This window comes from Pipistrellus hanaki, assembly GCF_964339955.1.
Source record: "Pipistrellus hanaki genome assembly, chromosome: 1".
Taxonomy (NCBI): Eukaryota; Metazoa; Chordata; class Mammalia; order Chiroptera; family Vespertilionidae; genus Pipistrellus; species Pipistrellus hanaki.
The window spans coordinates 29,408,452-29,429,206 of NC_140503.1; the positions used below are offsets into that span (position 1 = coordinate 29,408,452).

Here is a 20,755-nt window from a genome sequence, read left to right on the forward strand (position 1 = left end):
CAAGGCAGCATCCTAAAATACCCTTCCTGGAGCATGTTTTTCTCTATCTGTATCTCTTAGGCAGGAAAGGAGGGGGAGGGCATAGTCTAAGGTTCTGAGTTTTTTGTTTCTTAATACTAAGTGGCTTAAAGTCAGTATCCAAAAAGCAGCTTCAGGTTGGCATAATTTTTGTCCCTTTAGTCTTGCCTTTGAAATCCTACATAATAAAAGGCTAATATGCAAATGACCGAACCGTGGCATGATGGGTCACTGTGATGCATGCTGACCACCAGAGCAGACACTCAACGCAGGAGCTGCCCCCTGGTGGTCAGTGTGCTCCCACAGGGGAAGCACAGCTCAGCCAGAAGCCGGGCTCACTGTTGGCTGGTGAGCCCAGTGGCGGTGATGGGAGCCTCTCCTGCCTCCGAGGCAATGCTAAGGATATGCCTGACTGATGGCTTGGGCCCGCTAAGCGTCAGTTGGACATCCTCCCAGGGCTGCTAGAGGGCACAGTCCAGGCTGAGGGATACCCCGCAAGGGCACAAATTCCGTGCACCAGGCCTCTAGTTTTAAATGATAAACTTTCTACATTCTAGAAGCAACCAGTAAGTTGGTAGCTTCCTCCGTATTTTATTGGTTCAGTCATGCAGTTTCGAGAATAATTCAGTTCAGTTAAATGTGTTGAGTTTCTTTTCAGGAGGCTGTGATACACATAGGTTCCCAGAGTGAGGCCTATACTGTGTATGCAAGCAGTCAGGTATTTAGCAAGGAGTATGTCTATGAATGCAAAAGAAAAAAAGGGTAAAGATCAGAGCAAATTATAAACCAGTTCCTGAGTTTGTAAGGCTGTCAGTCAAGACAATTTCTGAATGTAAGTCTCAAAGTTTCTTTTGCTGGAATGAAAGTAGGCAGTGACTGTCTGATCTTACTTGTCTGCCTTGTTTAATGTCTCTGACAATGCCATCCAATGCTCTGGTGAATTCTGCATGGCTTACAGAGCGTCAGTCACTGAGACTGTTTAAGTATGAGCTGTTGTGGCGATTTTTCTGAAGTCTATACTATGTGCTTTAGCTGCCATTTGGAATTGCAAGACTCAGAAAAAATTTAGTTTTTAGTAATTCCATGTCAAAGGACGGTAGAAAAATGAAAAGTTTGGAGGGTTATAGCCAAATATTTAAGAAAATTAGAAAAATTCAGGAGCCAGTCCAGTTTATAGGTGAAAATTAAACCTTAAATACAATTAGCTGAACTAGAGTCTAATATCCATAACTGTATTATGCAGGGTGTGGCAAAAGTAGGAGTATGGGGCCGAAACCGGTTTGGCTCAGTGGTAGAGCGTCGGTCTGCGGACTGAAAGGTCCTGGATTTGATTCTGGTCAAGAGCATGTACCTTGATTGCAGGCACATCCCCGGTGAGGAGTGTGAAGGAGGCAGCTGGACGATGTTTCTCTCTCATCGACATTTCTAGCTCTCTCTCTCTCTCCCTTCCTCCCTGTAAAAAAATGAATAAAATATACATTTTTTTAAAGTAGGAGTATGGGAAACAGAGTTTATCATGTATTATTACTTATTAATTATTGTATTATTTTCCATATGAACAACTTAAATCTACATTTGCCCAACCCTGTAGATTCTATGGAAACACAATTTCTCCCCCTAAAATCACCCTCATTTTTCTCAAAGATGGTCACTTACTGCCTGAGTCTAGTTTCAATAAATTTGGCTTGATTATTTGCAAAAATTCAACAAGAATAGTAATTGATCCCATAGACTCTTAAATCTGAGACTCACAAGGAATCTCCAGATTGAACTTTGAGTAGCCTCTCCGGTGAAGAAGCCACGGCACATAGTTGCCATCCGACTTTCCCATAGATTTGGGTGAATTCCTCAAGTTCTTGAGGTACCCCAAAATGCCGTGAGGTTCTTTCTTTGCCATCTCCCAGGAAAGCCACCTTCATTCTTCACCTGGAAAGACCACTCTAAACCAGGTAAATAAGCAGGGTACCAAACAGTTTTTTCAAGGGGCTTTTATCAGCTTCCAAAGTCTATCTTTTATTTATTAATCAGAGAGACAGGAAGGGAGAGATAAAAACATTGATTTGTTGTTCCACGGATTTAGGCATGACTCTTGTATGTACCCTGATAGGGGGTTGAGCCTGCAACCTTGGTGTATTGGGACAATACTCTAACCAGCTGGGCTACCTGTCCAGGACCAAAGTCAGTCTTAAATTCCTTAAAGCTTTCTGGTGACATCCAGAGTCTATGCAGGTATCTCTTAAAAATGACATTCACTCAAGATCTTGTTTAATAAAGCCAGTTTCCACCTGGTAGTGTGGCTTAGTGGGAATGTTGACCCAAGAACCAAGAGATCAAGGTTTGATTTTTTAAAATAGATAGCATTGTTCTTAAAACATAAAAATAAGCTATATATCCTTGAGAAGATAATGTGTATGCACACATATATACAGTATCCATAAATACTTGTGTTCTAAACAAAATGACCTTTACTGAGATCCAATGCAGATTTGATCACCCTTTTCCTTTATATTCCTGACATAAATAAATTTGACATAAGAGCTTTGGGAAAAGAAAAGTACATAAGAAGATATTCTATCAATTCTATCAAAGTATAGTTTATTATTGATAATAAAGGATGACATCTGTGAAATCATGAAAAGATAAAAGGAAGGAAGGCAAGAAGTAAGATTTACAAAAGTTGGTCACAAAAGACAAAGACCAGAAATTGCTTCAGGAGCCGAGGGAAGCTGATCACTGTGGTAATCCTGGCAAGAAACAGTTTAGGGGAAATAAAATTGGTTTGCTACTTTTTTTTTTTTAACCTAGCATTTAAAATACACATTTTCATGATTTTTAAAAATGCTTATTGTTAATTATTGATTTAAAATTAATTTTACTGATTTGAATGGGAAAATTCAACATTTACATAAAAATACAAAAAGAAGAGTACATTTCTCTTTTCTGTTTCAAAGATAGCAGGATCTCTTTTCCAGAAGGATTTATTGTTTTATATTTATTTTCTTTTCTTTTTTAATATATTTTATTGATTTTTTTACAGAGAGGAAGGGAGAGGGATAGAGAGTTAGAAACATCTATGAGAGAGGAACATCAATCAGTTGCCCCCTGCACGCTGGGGATGTGCCCGCAACCAAGGTACATGTCCTTTTCCGGAATCAAACCCGGGACCCTTGAGTCCACAGGCTGACGCTCTATCCACTGAGCCAAATCGGTTTCGGCTATTGTTTTATATTTCTTGTTTAGCCTTCTAGAGATAAGTCTTTACTTTTATGGACATATATTTATATAGTTTATATTTTACACAGATGGTACATTCCATATTGTTCTGGACCTTGTTTTTTCAAGTAGAAATATACTGTGGAGATTTTCCTTTTCTTAACTCAGAAATTAATAAATACTAATATTATGCTTGGTATTGTTTTCAATGCCTTAAATCACTTAACTTTTCTAATTGCCATAAAACCCTATGAGAATTACCACTTGTTTATAGAAGAAACTGAGGCAGAAGGAAGTTAAGCAACTTGTGCAAGATGACTCAGCAAGTACGTAACAGAGCCAGGATTCAAACCCAGGAAATTTGGCTGCAAAGTGACACTTTGTTGCTGTTACACTGCCTGTCCATAGCAGTATACTCTGTATTACAGTCATGTGCCAAATAATGACATTTCCACCAAGGAAAGACACATTTATAAAGTTGGCCCCATAAAATAATAACGGAGCTGGAAAACTATTGCCTAGTGATCTGGTAGCTGTTTTCGTGTAGTAGTGCAAAGTATTACACAAGTACTTATGTTATGTCACAATTGCCTTCTGTATTCAGTACAGTAACATGCTGTAGGATTATAGTGGACCTAGGAGCTGTAGGGAAAGTTATGTCACTCCAAAATACATCTTTTTGACAGAAAGCTATTTTGCGCTGGTTAATTTTAAGAAATCGCCCAGCTGGCATGGCTCAGTGGTTGATCGTTGATCTGTGAACCAGGAGGTCATAGTTCGATTCCCAGACAGGAAACATGCCTGGGCTGCTGGCTCAATCCCCAAAGTAAAGCATGTAGGAGGCAGCAGGTCAATGATTTTCTCTCATCATTGATGTTTCTATCTCTTCCTCTCTGAAATCAATAAAAATATTTTTAAAATAAATGGCACACATGGGAGAAACTTGTAAAATCAAGTAGAATTTACCCTTTGTGTGTGGAACAGGGTGCTGACCTATCTTCTCAATGCAGATGAAAAGACATAAATCTGCATAACAACCTTACCCTTGTTTACTGTTCTTTTTTGGTAACCTCTCTTCACTGAATCCTTCCACTTGAAACATCTTCTATCTTCTACTGAAGATGGTATTTTAGGGTGGTGGTCTCAGCCATTTGGGGAGATAAATAAGTTTTCCTGCATCTCTCCCTTATATACTCAGTGCTCAGATTATTATGATCTCTGAACTGAATGCATAATGATCTGGCCGCTCGTGTGTGTGTGTGTGTGTGTGTGTGTGTGTGTGTGTGTGTCTATTAGAGGCCCAGTGCATGAATTCATGTATGGGTAGGGTCCAGCCAGCCTGGCCAGGGGGAGGGGACATGGGCGCTTGGCCTGCCTGCCTGCTGGTCGAACTCCCGGTCTAGGGGACAATTTGCATATTAGCCTTTTATTATATAGGATATACATTGAGTGGCCAAATTATTATGATCTCTGAATGCATAATAATCTTGCCACTCAGTGTGTGTGTGTATACATATATATGTGTGTGTATGTATGTGTGTGTATGTGTATGTATATGTATATGTATATGTATACGTATACGTATATGTGTGTATGTATATATTAGAGGCCCAGTGCATGAATTTGTGTATGGGTAGGGTCTGGCAGCATGACCAGGGGGAGGGGAATTGGGCAGTTGGCCTGCCTGCTTGCTAATTGAACTCTTGGTTGAGGGGACAATTTGATATTAGCCTTTTATTATATAGGATATCCACTGAGTGGCCTGATTATTATGCGTTCAGAGATCACATCCAGTGTATACAGGAGGTGTTACTAAACTTCTGTTTGTTTTTCTCCTGTTAATATGTCTTTTATTCCTGTGGTGTCTCAGCCAAGAACCCAGGAGAATAGAGGGGAAATTATTCCTCCTCGGAAAGCTAGGTGTGAAGTAGCTGTACCATCTACATTTGTGTAGGTGTACTCTGATGTTTGCACAACTGGAAATCACCTAAAGACACATTATGGCCTTACCTGGCTTGGCTCAGTGGATAGAGTGTTAGTTTGTGAATTGAAGGGTCCCAGGTTCGATTCCGGTCAAGGGCACATGCTCAGGTTGTGGGCTTGCTCCCCTGTAGGGGCCATGCTGGAGGCAGCCAATCAATGATTCCCTCTTATCATTGACTAGAGGCCTGGTGCACAAAATACATGCACGGTTGCCATCCCTAGGCCTGGCTGGCAATCGAAGCTCGAGCATCTGGCATGGAGGGGCCACCCACCCCCCAGCCTAGGGACCAACCCCCAATAGGGCAGTCAGGGCCTGCAGGTCGCTGTCTGTGGGTGATGGATTGTGTGTGTGTGTGTGGGGGGGGGGGGGGGGAGAGGGATGATGGGAGGAAGGGAGGAAGAAAGGAAAGGGGATTCCCAACTTCCTCAGTGCCTGGGAGCTGGGCGACGGCCCCACCCCTGCCGCTGCTGCTGATCTGGGAGATAATCGGCAGGGCTCAATCAGGCCCCTGCTCGCACCCCCCTTGGGGAACTGGAATAAGCAGGTTGGAAAGGAATTATCTTACTTTTAAAATTAATCTTTCTTAAATGTATATATAGCTCACATTTATTTCAATGTTTAATACTAGAAGTTTTTGAGTCTTTTATATATACCAGTTATTTAAAGAGGTGAAGGGAAAGGGAGAAATAGAAACATTAATGATGAGAGAGAATCGTCAGTCGACTGCCTCCTGGATTCTGAGGTTTGAGCTTGCCACCCAGGCTTGTGCCCTGACCTGGAATTGAACCATCGCCTCTTGGTTCATGGGTCGACACGTAACCATTGAGCAACACTGGCTGGGCTTGAGTCTTTATTTAGAAGTTTGGTGATGTTTTTGTGACCAGAAATATACTGTAGAAACCTAATTCTTGTTATCAATTAGCCTATGGTAAAGTTGCTTTTGTTATGTCTCATTTTACTTAAAGTTGCACTTTCTAAGAATTTATCTACAGTATTAACTGAGGACTTAATATATAACATATACTGCAACAGTAAACTTTCATTTTTCCCTCTCCCCTTCTTAGAATTAATCATCAGATGTTTTACATCTACATATGTTATAAAACTTACATTAATTTTGTATAATGTTCAAGCATTATTTTTAGAAATATTTTTTATCCTCTTTTCCCCAACCCCCTCCCCTCCTGGAACTTTAATTTCAAGTATGTTAGACTGTTTAACACTAGTAACTTACAGATCACTGATGCTCTGATGATGATGATGATGATGATGATGATGATGATTATGGCAGTGTTTTTACTCTGATTAATTTTTATAGATTCTATTCCTATGACTTCTAAGTTTACTCATCTTCTGCAATGTCTAATTTTCTGGTAAGCTCATCAATCAAGTAGGATGGGATATAATTTCAGATACTTTTTAAACCTCCCATTTCTCCATTATGTTCCTGTTTTCCTTTATTTCCTGAGTATGTTTGTAAGAGTTTTAATGCCCTTATCCCTAATCTCGTCATCTCTTATGTGATTCTACTATTTCTCCTGGCTATGGATCACATTCTCCTGCTTCTTTGCTGGTAATTTTCATAGAGTTTTAGATTTTGTTGTATTCCTTTCAATAGTGTTGGATTTTGTTCTGGTGTATAATTAAATGGCTTGTCAGAGTGGGTCCTGACTAACCATAGTCTAGAGCTACTTTAACTTACTAATAAGGTGGTATTCTAAAGACCCAGTTTCCTCAGCTCTCTGCCTGATGGGAAAACAATTCCAGAGCTATGTGAGCTTTGAGAATTGTATGGACCACTGCTTTCTAGTGTCGTTTTCCAGCCTTGTGGATTTTTACCCCATCATGCACAGATTAGTACTCACCTAACATTTTTCAGAGACCTTTCTACAGGGCTCATTCTCTGTGTAGATTCCTCTCTCCCTCTCTCCAGTACTCTGACCTGCAAAATATGGCTGCTTTGGGCTCGGGGAACTCCAGTCTTTCTCCTGATTCAGTGAGACTGCTGAACTTTGTTTTGGTTCCTCTTCCCATGCTACAGCCTGGAAACTGCTTATAGCAGCATGCTCGGGCAATCATAGGGCTTATCTCATGTTTCCCTTTTCTCTTCATCACAGTCCTTTGCTGCTGTTTTCCCAATATTTGAAAATAGTTGTTTCATATAATTTGGCTACTTTTCTTATTTACAGTGGAGCAGCTGTTCTTATAACAGTTAATCTTTTATGGTCAAAAACAGATCCTGTCACCTCTACTTACTGTGTTGTGTTTTTTTGTTTGTTTGTTTGTTTGTTTTTGTGTGTGTGTGTGTGTGTGTGTTTTAATATATAAAGCTTAGCATGATACCACTCCCAGGAGCCTACCCACCATGCCCTTCTTTCATTTCATCTCCTAAACTCTAAGGGATCACAGAAGACTTGCAACTAGGGGAGCAATGGGCAGCAGCAGCTTGTCCAAGGTTAACCCCTTTGAGCCTGTCTTGGAGGCCCCTTAAATAAAAGTCAAATAAGATTTCTTCGTATTTTATTAAAGTTAGTCAAGTGCCTGAGTTTTTAATATTGGATTTGAGTATTTATATATTGTGCATCAACTCTGTTGCATACGAGAACACTGTAGGAGTGGTCGATCTGTTATAATAGCACCTTTGAGCATTTACTTTATGGAGAGTATGTAAGTTATTTATACGCAGGGAAATATATTTTATGTCATTGTTTCGAAGAATTGTGTGAAATCATGTAGTTGCAAATAAAAAGTAGTTTGAGGCAAAAAAAAAAAAAAAAAAAAAAAAAAGACTTGTTCGTGAGCCACAGCAGCCCTGCCTAAGCTCATCTCTTTCCTAGAACATTCCTAGAGACAAAGCAGCTCTGCCTAGGTTGTCTCCTGCTGCTGCTTCTTTCCTAAGCCCTTTCTTGTTTCACTGTCCCCAGTTTTGATAAATGTACCCTCAAAAAATTTTTTTAAAAAATAATAGCTTATTGAAATACTAGAGACCCAGCGCAAAAAATTCATGCATGGGGGGAGAGGGGAACAAGGTATGTCCAGCCCAGCCTGCACCCTCTACAATCTGGGATCCCTCTCACAATTCAGGACTGCTGGCTCCCAACCGCTCGTTTGCCTGCCAGCCTGATCACCCCCTAACCACTCCCCTGCCAGCCTGATTGATGCCTAACTGCTCATGGGATGATGAAAATGTTCTAAAGTTGATTGTGGTGATAGAGTCCGACTGCCCATTTAGGCCTCATCCCACCAGCCACGCCCACCAGCCCTGTTGGCAAAAGCAGTTGTTTTTAAAAAATAATACATTTTTATTGATTTCAAAGAGGGAGGGAAAAGGAGAGAGAGAGAGAGAAACATTAGTGAGAGAGAATCATTGATCTGCCTCCTGCACACCCCCTTTTGGGGATTGAGCCCGCAACCCGGGCATGTACTCTGACCAAGAATGGAACCATGACTTCCTGGTTTATGGGTTGATGCTCAACTACTGAGCCACACTGGTGGGCAAAAGCAGTTGCTTATGACAGCTGTTTCATTGAATCCAGCCTGGCCTGTGGTTTTCTCATTCTTTAATGTTTAAAAAAATTGTTTATTGGTGAAAGTATTGTATATGTCTCCTTATTTTCCCCATTGACTCCTTCTAGCCTGCCCCTCCTCCCTCATTCTTTAATTTTTAAAAATAATGTATTATTTAAAAATAATTTCATTGCTTTTTAGAGAGAGGGAAGGGAGAGAGAAAAACTGATGTGAGAGCGAAACATCATCAAACAGCTGCCTCCTGCACACCCCCCACCATGGATGGAGCCTGCAACCCAGGCATGTTCCTGGGCTAAGAAGAATCGAACCGGAATTGAAATGGCAACTTCGAGGTGCATGGGACAATGCCAAATGAGTAACACTGACCAGGGCTCATTCTTTAATATTTTTAACCATCTGATGTCAGGTTGTCCAATGCAGTTAGTTCTCCTTGATTTGCAATTGCTTTATGGGTACTTTGAGTTACCTGTCAGCTCTTTACCAGCCACATGGATTTGCTCTGTCTTTTGCTCTGTCTTTAGTCATCTGCTTAGATTCCTGCCTGGTAATCAGCTTTTTGCAGTCTGGAATCTCCAGGTGTTTGCCCTTTTGCTGAATTTGGTATCTCCATAATGAATCTCAAAGCAACCTGGTGTCTTGCTCTCCAGAAAGTGCTGCTAGATGTGCTGTAGTTGTTTATAGCAATTATTTCTCCCTCCTCCATGAAAAGTTGCCTGCCTCACTAGTCACTTGCCTGTGATTGAAATTTCTTCCTTTCTTCATTCTTGCCTTCCTTCCTTCCTTCCTCCCTCCCCCTTCTTCCTTTCTTCCTTTCCTTTCTTCTTTCTTTTTTATAAGAGAAAGTTTCTAAAGTCACAGAGGTAGAAGAAATGAGCTGTAGAAGAAATGGGCTCAGAAAATAAGTTACAAAGGCAAAAGCAAGGTCCTTGGAGCTTAAGGGAAAGAGGGAGAGAGATGTGCCTTGAGAGGTGAAAGAGGGAGGAGAGGTGCAGGTCTGCTCCAGAAGGGAGAGAGAGATCACCCTCTGGGCATGCTCCATAGAGAGAGAGAGCTGCCTGCAGTTTTAAAAACTATCAATTGCTCTAGCAGCAAGTTTTAATTTGAGTTCTTCAATTCCTTTCTGTACTTCTGTGCGTCTTAATTTAGCTTTCTGTATTAGCATCATCTGCTTCTTCCTTGGTCAACGTTCTAACCTTCTACACTTCAGGGAGCCTGGTCAAATATTCTCTCCATTTTAGATTTTCTGGTTCCAGAGGTGAAGTGCCTCACCTGCCACCCGCGCACCATGGCCCCATGGTCCACTTTTATTTTAGAAGCTATATTTTAGGCCGTGGCCAGGTAGTTCAGTTGGTTAGGACATCCTCCTGATATGCCAATTCCTTATAATAAATCTCTATCTCTATATAAAAGCCTAAGCAACTGGTCACTATGATGTGCACTGACCACCAGGGGCCAGACGGCTCAATGCAGGAGCTGCCTCCTGGCGGTTAGTGCACTCCCACAGCAGGAGCGCCCTTCAGTTGACCAAAGCCAGGCACGGGGCTCTCTCCCGCTTCTGTGCATAACTACTGAGCAGTGGCAGCGGCAGGCGCAGTGGGGACTGGGTGAGGGAGTGGCAGGGTGCCTGGATGGGGCTCGGGCTCCCCACCCCACCCCCCGCCGCCGCCTGGCACTTCACGCACTGCTACTGCCTGGCCTGTGGGGATTGGGCTGAAACCGGCAGTTGAACATCCTCTGGGGAGTCCCGGATTAAGAGAGGGCACAGGCCAAGCTGAGGGATCCCACCGGAGCATGAATCCGTGCACCAGGCCTCGTGTGTGTGTGTGTGTACATACATCCTATTGAAGTTAGGCAAGTTAATTGCAAATCATTTTATTGACTTTTACTAACTTCAATGGTTCTATTTCTCTGGAGAAATTCTAACACATGTCACAAATTTTCCAATCAGCAAAAATTTCTAGAAACATTCTTAAGAATAAAATTTTTTATATTCCTACAAAATAGTTTTTACACCTTTGGGTGTCCATATAGAGATGAGGAAATTATGATGCCACGAGATTATGAAACTGGCCCACTTCCCACACCTGAAGAAATGGGCACCGTTTGGGGCGTCCGCCTCACTACCAGCCCTCTGTAAGCCCCCTCACCTCTAGGGCAGCCAATACTTTCTGTATAGAATCTTGTCCGCCAAGATTTGAGAATAGATACTGAGTTTGGGCAGGGTTCCTCAGTGAAGAAGTACATTCAGAAGCCTTCATCTACCATGTGGACTGAAGAGCAGAGAAGCTAGTCTGCAGAAAAAGAATGAAGCAAATATATCTAAAGAAAAGATGGTCCTATGACTGTCCTGTTTATAGTTCCGGTTTCCTCTTAAAGCTTAGCCTCATTTTGCCTTGGGTTCTGTGACATACTTATATCTTTTTTTCCCTCTCAAGATTTCTGTTACTTAGATTCCCAATAAATGCATTAGTAAAAGGCTAGAGCTAGGTTTGTGGAGTTCCAAAAACCCATATTTTAAACTATGACATAATCAGTAAATGTTGGTATATTCATTGTTTCGTGGTATATATAGTTTTATGATAAACATTATAATGTATGGATCCTTGCCCACATTTCTGTATATAGAACTAGTATACAATTCTAGGAGAGATTACTGGGTCATTGTATATACATTTAGACCATTTAGAGCTCTTTTATGTATAGACAGAAAAGGCTTTCCGGAAAGATTGCATCTATTTTCATTAACATAGCAATGTTTGAGAACCAGGCAGGTATATCATTAATGTGTTATTGTCAAATGTGTCGAAACCGGTTTGGCTCAGTGGTAGAGCGTTGGCCTGCGGACTGAACGGTCCCAAGTTCGATTCCAGTCAAGGGTATGTACCTTGGTTGCGGGTGCATCGCCGGTGGGGGTTGTGCAAGAGGCAGCTGGTCGATGTTTCTCTCTCATCAACGTTTCTAGCTCTCTATCTCTCTCCTTTCCTCTCTATAAAAAAATCAATAAAATTTGCCGGGACCGGTTTGGCTCAATGGATAGAGCATCGGCTTGGGGACTGAAGGGTCCCGGGTTCAGTTCCGGTCAAGGGCATGTACCTTGGTTGCGGGCATATGCCCGGTAGGGGATGTGCAGGAGGCAGCTGATCGATGACTCTCTCTCATTGATGTTTTTAACTCTCTATCTCTCTCCTTTCCTCTCTGTACAAAATCAATAAAATATATTTTAAAAATCAATAAAATTAAAAAAAAGTTATTTACATATACATTAGCCATTCCTCAAATTCAAAATATAATTTTTTCTGGTGTCTGCCTTTGTCTATATTTAAATCACTCTAAAAAATTTTAATTCTATTATAGTTTTTGTAATTGCTTTAATTGCAAGTAATTTTATTGACTTCTTTTACTAACTTCCATGAATGTAAGTGGAAAATGCCATAACGTAAAAAATAATTCTGATTATGTGTGATAAATAGTTAAGGAAAGCATATCAGTAAGAATACAACTGTTCAGTAGAATAACTGAAGGAAATGTTTAGATAAGTGTTCCTGTAGTAGGATGTGCAATGAAAAGATTAGAAAGTTTGTAATTAAAAGCTTTGGGAGGCCCTATTTTGGTTTTGGTAAATTTTTATTAATTTGAAAATAATGTGAGGACTTGTACATTTTTTTTTCATCTTTTTTTTAACCTAAAGATTGAGTTTAAGTAAAAACCTTATTTGAGGAGATACATAAATTCAGCTGATAAAGGTCAACATTCTCCAAGAAAAAGAAAATAGAAACTAGGAACTGCTGCCAAACTTAAATTATTACCTACTGTATTTGTGTGTGATAAAATGTAGAAAATAACAAGCATAATAAATTGTAAAAGGCATCAGAATAGGCCACTAGAATACACTATTACATGTTATTTAGCATGTTCTGGGTCTATTTCTTCATCTGTAAAGCAAGGAGAGTGAAACTAATACCTTTAGCATCTCTTATACCTCTAATTAAGTGAAATTTGTACCTAGCTCCATTATAAGAAAAATATAATTAAAAATAACTGAGTGATGCCCTAGCCAGTTTTGCTCAGTGGTTAGAATGTTGGCCTGGGGACTGAAGGGTCCAAGGTTTGATTCTAGCCCAAGGCACATAGCTAAGTTGCAGGCTCAATCCCTGACCTTGGTCTGGAAGCATGTGTGTGAGAGGCAACCAATCTATGTGTCTCTCCCCCTCCTTTCCACACTTTCTAAAAATCAATGGAAAAATATCCTCAAATGAGAATTAAGAAAAAAAAAATTCTTAACATTTCAGTAAAGAACAAATCCACATTCATTTCTTTTAACATCTGCCTACAATTGAACTTTGGATTTAAAAAAAAAAAAAAAATCCAGCCTGTTTATTTATCAGAAATAAAGGGTTGAATTAGGTACGAATAGAAGTAGAAAGTGAGAGCGGCCTGGTCAGTGTGGCTCAGTGGCTGAGCATTGACCTATGAACCAAGAGGTCACAGTTTGATTCCTGGTCAGGGCACATGCCTGAGTTTCAGGCTTGATCCCCAGTAGGGGGCATGCAGGAGGCAGCTGATCAATGATTCATCATTGAGGTTTCTATCTCTCTCCCTCCCCCTTCCTCTCTGAAATCCTATCTAATAAAAAAGTAATATGCAAATTGACCATCATTCCAACACACAAGATGGCCACTTCCATTTGGTCAGATATGGCCGCCTCCATGTGGACACAATATGGCCACCACAAGATGGCCTGCAGGGGAGGGCAGTTGGGGGGGACCCACGCCTGCAGGGAGGACAGTTGGGGAGGGACCCAGGCATGCAGGGTAGGGCAGTTGGGAGAAACCAGGTCTGCAGGGGAAGGCTGTTGGGGGTGACCAGGCCTGCAGGGGAGGGCAGTTGAGGGCGATCAAGCCTGCAGGAGAAGGCTGTTGGGGGTGACCAGGCCTGCAGGGAAGAGAACTTGGAGGGAACAGGCCTGCAGGGGAGGGCAGTTTGGGGGGACCAGGCCTGGGAGAGGACAGTTGGGGGGGACCAGGCCTGCAGGGGAGGGCAATTGGGGGGGACCAGGCCTGGGGGAGAGCAGTTGGGGGGACCAGGCCAGCAGGGGAACAGTTAGACATCAACCAGGCTGTCAGGGGAGTGGTTATGGGGTGATCAGGCTGGCAGACAAGAAGCTAGGAGCAAGCAAGTGGTTGGGAGCCAGCAGTCCTGGATTGTGAGAGGGATGTCCGACTGCCCATTTAGGTGGGATCAGGCCTAAACGGGCAGTTGGACTTCCCTTGAGGGGTCCCCCCATGCATGAATTTTGTGCACCGAGCCTCTAATCAATATTTTAAAAAAGAAAGTGAGAATGGAAGACTGGATTTACTATTTCTTCTATATCTACACTTGGTTTTGCAGAGGCAGTCAGGAATTTCTTCATCTTAATTAACTATCTGGGAAACTGTGCTCTTTCTTGCAGCTCTAAAATGATATGAGCTATAACACATAGCCTTTCTCTTCTTTCCTCACAAATCCCTTCCCTATTATAGGAATTGAGAAATGGATCCTATTTTGTTAACATAAGGCTATATTAACTAGTATGGTAACAATTAGTACTTTCCTTATTATGGTTTGTAATATATAATATTTATGATTATAATTAATATTTATGTGATTAATTCTATTGTTAAACTGATACTTTGTGATTTGAGTTCAAAAGAGAAACAGTAACTAAAATGACATCAGATATGAATAGATCAAAACAATAGATTGAATTGAAAATGTTTCAGTTCACATTTTTTTAAAATCCTCACCTGAGGATGTGTGTGTTAATCCTCACCCAGGGATATTTTTCCCATTAATTTTTTTTAGAGGGGGGTCGGGTGGAGAGAGAAGGAGAAAGAGACAGAAACAGAAACATCACCCGTGAGGTAGACACATCCATTGGTTGCTTGCATTTACTGTCTTTGCTTTTTTTCCCTTTTTTTTTTTTTTTTTTTTTATTGACTTCAGAGAGGAAGGGAAAGGGAGAGAGAGGGAAGCATCAATGATGAGAGAGACTCATTGGCTGCCTTCTGCATGCCCCACTGGGGATTGAGCCTACAACCCGGGCATGTGCTCTGACAGTGAATTGAACCATGACCGCCTGGTTCATAGGTCTATGCTCAACCACTGAGCCACACATAGTAGTCTTTTATTTACTACTTTAACCTGCCCGACACATACTCCTAAATATCTGATCCTTTTTCTATTACCGTTTTAATTATGATAGGCTTGATTATGCTCTGAGATGACTTACCCCCCCAATCTTAGCTCTTCTCATTTTTGCTACATATTCATTATGGGCTAGCTTTGTTCTACTTAGGTTTCCCATCTTGTGATGCATCTCCTCATTCCTTGTTGTGATGCATGTGGCTTCCAGGGTCATATCTGTAGAGAAGAAAGTTCATAGACTGATTGAAAGTGGCATAAGTCACATTTTCCGAGCTCACTGGCCAAAACTAGTCACTTGGTCCCCAATCTAGCTGCAGGTAAACCTGAAAATGTAGAAGGAACACAAAGAATATTTGATGAATGTTTAATGTTTCTTCAATACCTGTTCTCTTATTTCTCCATAGTACTTACCACATTTGTAAAATTTGTTTTCATATATTGCTCATATATTTATATAGTGCATATTTTATGTTTACTATGTAATGCCTCTCTCCAGGAAGAATGTAAGCTTATTCTGCTAGACACTACCTAATGCCTAGTACACACCTTTGCTCATGGTGTTCCTGATGTTTGTAATGCCCCCCACCTCTTTTGTCCTGTATTCACTCCTTTCTCTTTAAAGACTAAATCTTACTTACCTTTCAGGATAACTTGAATCTTAGTTAATCTGGGAGTCTTTGTTAACATCTTTAAACCAAGTTAAATGCCCATTCTGTAGACTCTCTCTGGGCTTTTAGTGTACTCCCATTATAGCACTTATCTCATTATATGGTTACATTCTTTTTGCTCATTAGTCATGTTCTTTATGCATATGGGAAAATGGCTGGAAAAAATAGAGCTTGGAAAAGAAACTATGAGGATCTAAACAAGAGCAGTGTAAGTAGAATGGAGAAGAGATAACAGAATCAAGAAATATTTAGAAGGTAAAGTCAGCAAGACTTGATTATGGGTTGCAATGGAAGGATAAGGAAGAAGTAAAAGATAATTCATATTTATCATTTAAACTTTGTGTATTAAATGTTTCCAAATGAAATAGCAAATATGAAAGTAGGAACAAGTTTCGCTGGCAGGATGATGATTTTGGTTTGAGGTATTGTTGGGTTTAGCTCCATGGAGATCTCAAGGTAGAGTATGTGCAGGAGGTGGCTGACTGACTTTTAAACCCAGGGAAATGGATAGGTCTTCAACATTACAAGTAGAAGTTAAAAAATAAAAGGTGAAGCTGCAAATAACTAGTAAGGGCTGAATTCTTTTTTTTAAATATATTTTTATTGATTTTTTTACAGAGAGGAAGAAGAGAGAGAGCTAGAAATGTCAATGAGAGAGAAACATCGACCAGCTGCCTCCTGCACACCGCCCACCGGGGATACCAATGTACATGTCCTTGACCGGAATCGAACCTGGGACCTCTCAGTCCGCAGACAGATGCTCTACCACTGAGCCAAACCGGCTGAATTCTTACTAGTACTTATACCAATGTTTAAGGAACAAGAAGAAGATGTGTTCTTGTGTGGGAAACAAACAAAAGAAAAAGAAAATAGATGGTTAAAAGGGAACCAGGATAGTATGATGCTGTATAAAGAAAGTGGTGGGCCATAAAGAACTATGTACTAAATCTTTACCATTTTTCTTACAACCCTCCTTAACTCGCTTATTTTAAACACCACTCCTCATTGAACCACCTTGGCTTCAAATTCTTGACAATTAGAAACTTACCCCATCCCCCTTTTCTTTCTCCCTAGCTCTAATGCCAGGAGAGTCAAAGCCAACTCATAAGCGGGCCACTGATACCAAGACTTGTCTACATTTTGTTTGTTCCTTTTTATAGCCTTCTGCTCCCAGTAGCCCATCAAACGTTTTTTCAATAAAGTTACCACTTGAAATTTTAGTGGTGGGGCAGAAGTGGAAAACATATTACAAGGTGTTGAATATTGAATACAAAATGGGGAAATGTCAATAGAAATTGCAGATGGCAGTCACTAATGGGAGTGAGAGGGAGATAATGCTTAGTCTTCGTCCCCAGAGAGCTGAAGAGCCTGACATGGGCCAGATTCAGGTGTATTTCAGAGGTGCTTTTCTTTGTAGTCATATTACAAGTATGTCCCCTACCTGTTTTTCTTCTGTAGCATGCTGGTGATTGAATCTTTACTGTAAAAGCAAAAATGAGTCAGTTCCCACAGTGAAGAGTAAGGAAACATAAGATTTTATCACTTGTTCATTTCATGCAAAAATACTTCTTGAGTGTCTGCTGTGTGTCATGTTAAGGGTTAGTGCTGGGAATACATTGGGCAATAAAAACACATCGTTCTTGTTTTCATGGAACTTATAATATAGTGATTGTTTTTTATTTGCTTGTTTATATTTAGCCTAATTTATTTCATTTTACTTTTCCCCCCTTTAGTATCCTCTTATATATGGACTGATTCTTATTGCCTGCTGGTGTTCCCTAGTTTGCCTAAGTAGAATTTACATGGGAATGCACTCCATTCTGGTAAGAAAAATGTTGTATTTATAGTGCTTTATTTTTTCTGAAATTGACAGGCAATTTAATAATTTTTGATCATTTGTAAACATGTGAAACCTAAATGAGAAAATGTTGTTATTGTAAATCTGTTTTTTTGCAAAAATATCAGCATGATTTTGTGAAGTTTTAATGTAGTAATCATGTACTTCATGCAAACAATTCCCAGCACCCACAATAACCAGGTGTTATACTCAGGATAACATTTGTCCCTTCTTCCCATCTCAGTTTTATATATTTATTTTTCTCGTTCTCTTCTATGCCTCTCCTGACTCTGAGCCAAAACCAACAGAAACCAAGGAGAGCTTTACTTGTTAGTGACTAAAAACTTAAATGCTCTTAAACTATTGTGGTGCAACTTGTATTTACATATTAAACTCTAGTGTCTTCTCTTTTCTAGCAGTATTTCAGGGCTCAGAGCAGATATTTTATTGTGAGAATGCAATTCAGTTTCAAAGACAGCAACACAGAGGCCATGTACTCCTTTTAGTCACATGTGCTCACTTCCTCCCTGTCCCTATTGACATTCCCTTAGTCATCTCTCAACCAAATTACTGCAACAGCTTTTTAATTAGTTCTCTTTCAGGTCTGACAGGGTTCCCCGCAGTGTTCAGTCTCTTGAAGTGTGCCTCCCAAAACAGAAATATGAGGCCATACTGAATGACTTTACATTTCCTCAAATGCAAAGGGTGTTTCTTACCTCCATACTTACAGGATTGCTAGAGCCTACGTATGAAATGCCCTTTATCTTTCTTAGACTAGCCTAGCTAATCTACCTGTTGTTCAAGATGCACAAAATGCTCTTATCTCCTAAGGCCTCATACCTTTCCCAACTTTCCTTTCTTAAGACCCTTCCTTCTCTCAGGGCCTTTTGAATATCATTCTGGCATTGCACTTACCCTAAACTGCAAATGCTTTTTTCTTTATCTGTAACCCCCTATCAGACAAGAAGCAACAGGAAAAAATAAACTGTTTTCTCTCTCTATCCTTGCATGTAGTGTGGTGTCTCTTAGGACATTCTATGAACCTGTTATATATTATACCATAATGAAAGATCAGAAGAAAAGGTGGAGATATATTAACTAATTCACAGAATCAAAAAATTTCTAGTGAATTATATTTAATTTTTCTTGTCCTTAACAACATTTACTTTTAGAATTTTCCTATTTGACTTTTTATAATTATAGTAATACAAATTGTGAATTTATATAAAATCCTATCTAATATCAATTTTATAATGAGACTAAGTATCACAGTCTTATATCAACCATAATATTTGTCAAAAGAAGGTTTTCTCTATATCTGTGCCTTGTTAGTTACTTCCTTCTACTACCAAAATTTAGCAATATCATTCCTTAAAAACTTTGAAATGGTTATGCATCTTTGAGTGAAAAAATGAATCCTTGAGATTTCCTGAAGGAAAATATATCCTATATAATAAAAGGGTAATATGCAAATTGACCCTAAGGCAAAACAACTGGTCTCTATGATGCACACTTACCACCAAGGAGCTCCACAGGGGGCGCTCCACTCTGCCACAAGCCAGGTTGACAGCAGAGTGCAGTGGCAATGGGCTGGAGCCTTTCCCACCTCCTCGGCAGTGCTAAGGATGTCTGACTGCTGGCTTAGGCCTGCTCCCCGCGTGGCAGCTCCTGGGCTGCCAGAGGGATGTCTAGCTGCCAGTTTAGGCCCAATCTCCCAGGGAGCAGGCCTAAGCCAACAGGTGTACATCCCCTCAGGGGTCCCAGACTGTGAGAGGGCGCAGACGGGGCTGAGGAACTCCCCCCCCCCCCCGCCACAGTGCATGAATTTTTGTGCACCGGGCCTCTAGTTAGATAATACTATCTATACTTAGGTTCATTATTATCATACAATGAATCTGATTATATTGAATGTATAATTTCAAACATGCTGCTATTTTAAAAAATATATTTTTTATTGATTTCAGAAAGAAAGGGAGAGGGAGGTAGAGTTAGAAACATCAATGATGAGAATCATTGATCAGCTGCCTCCTGCATGCCCACTACCTGGGCATGTGCCCTGACTGGGAATTAAACTGTGACCTCCTCGTTCATAGGACAGTGCTTAACCACTGAGCAACACTGGCCAGGGCTAGTTCATTTTTTATATGCCAGATAATGTCTATTCATGAACAGCTGAAATAAAAACAATACTGTTGTATTATTTTTCAAATGACTCCTATAATCTTAGTACTTTTAAGAATTATCTTATGTATATTACAAGTTTTTGCTTTTCCTTTAAAAGTAAAATCACAAAACTTGTAAATATTGTAAGTTATGATTATGTTATAACCACAATTATTTCATTTGATAATTAGGAATGAGCCCTTTTTCTTTTAACATTTGGGCCTAATTTTCCCCACAATTTTTGTTTTTGTTTTTTGTGTTTTTTTGTATATTTTAATAGGGCCCACAGCAGATATTTTAATAGGGTTTAATTTGGTAATTACCTGCATTTTGAACTATTTTTTTTTTTTAAATCTGCACCTGAGAATATTTTTTCATTGATTTTTTTAGAGAGAGTGGAAGAGAGAGGGAAAGACAGAGAAATATTGATGTGAGAGAAATACATGGATTGGTTACCTCCGGGATTGAACCCAGGACCCTTCGGTCCACAGGCCGATGCTCTATCCATTGAGCTAAACCAGCTAGGGCTGAACTATTTTTTTTATTTATATATCTTATTGATTTTTCACAGAGAGGAAGAGAGAGGGTTAGAGAACTAGAAACATCGATGAGAGAGAATCATCGATCAGCTGCCTCCTGCACGCCCCCTATTGGGGATGTGCCCGCAACCAAGGTACATGCCCTTGACCGGAATCGAACCCGCAACCCTTCAGTCCGCAGGCTGACTCTCTATCCACTGAGCCAAACCGGTTGTTCATAGGTGCTTAGATACCATACTATCTAAGCTGATATCTTCATTAACATTAAGAGGAGAGTTCAGATGTGTTCTAAATAATTTATAATGAAAACTTCATTCATTCAGTATTTCCTATAAGCTTTGTTATTGTTACAATACAAAGAACAACAGCTTCATTTATTTTTAATATCCACCTACTTCCCTAAATTGATTTTCGTTATCCCCATCTTTTCTTTATTTGTTACCAAACCTAGCTCTCAAATTTAATTTCTTAAAACACAAGCCATTTTCAAGTTACTAGACTGAGTACTTTTCAAATTACTTTTGTTATAGAGAAAGATCTGAAACAGTAAACACTAAGCGTTCTTATAGTGATGCGTTTTAATAGTAGTTCCTGGATAATAACTATTTTTTTTTATTTTGTT

The 20,755-nt window shown here is 40.1% G+C and overlaps 1 protein-coding gene and 1 long non-coding RNA gene across 3 annotated transcripts in view; one reads left to right on the plus strand and one right to left on the minus strand.

Annotated features, from left to right (window-relative positions):
* LOC311613452 overlaps nt 1-20,755 on the minus strand; it is a 165,576-nt gene that overhangs the window by 20,349 nt on the left and 124,472 nt on the right. The window lies entirely within an intron of this gene.
* SGPP1 (sphingosine-1-phosphate phosphatase 1) overlaps nt 1-20,755 on the plus strand; it is a 32,763-nt gene that overhangs the window by 3,526 nt on the left and 8,482 nt on the right. Inside the window, exon 2 of the mRNA XM_084897461.1 lies at nt 17,328-17,417. Within this exon, the coding sequence (XP_084753587.1) occupies nt 17,328-17,417 (90 nt within the window). The remainder of the gene's footprint in view (nt 1-17,327; nt 17,418-20,755) is intronic.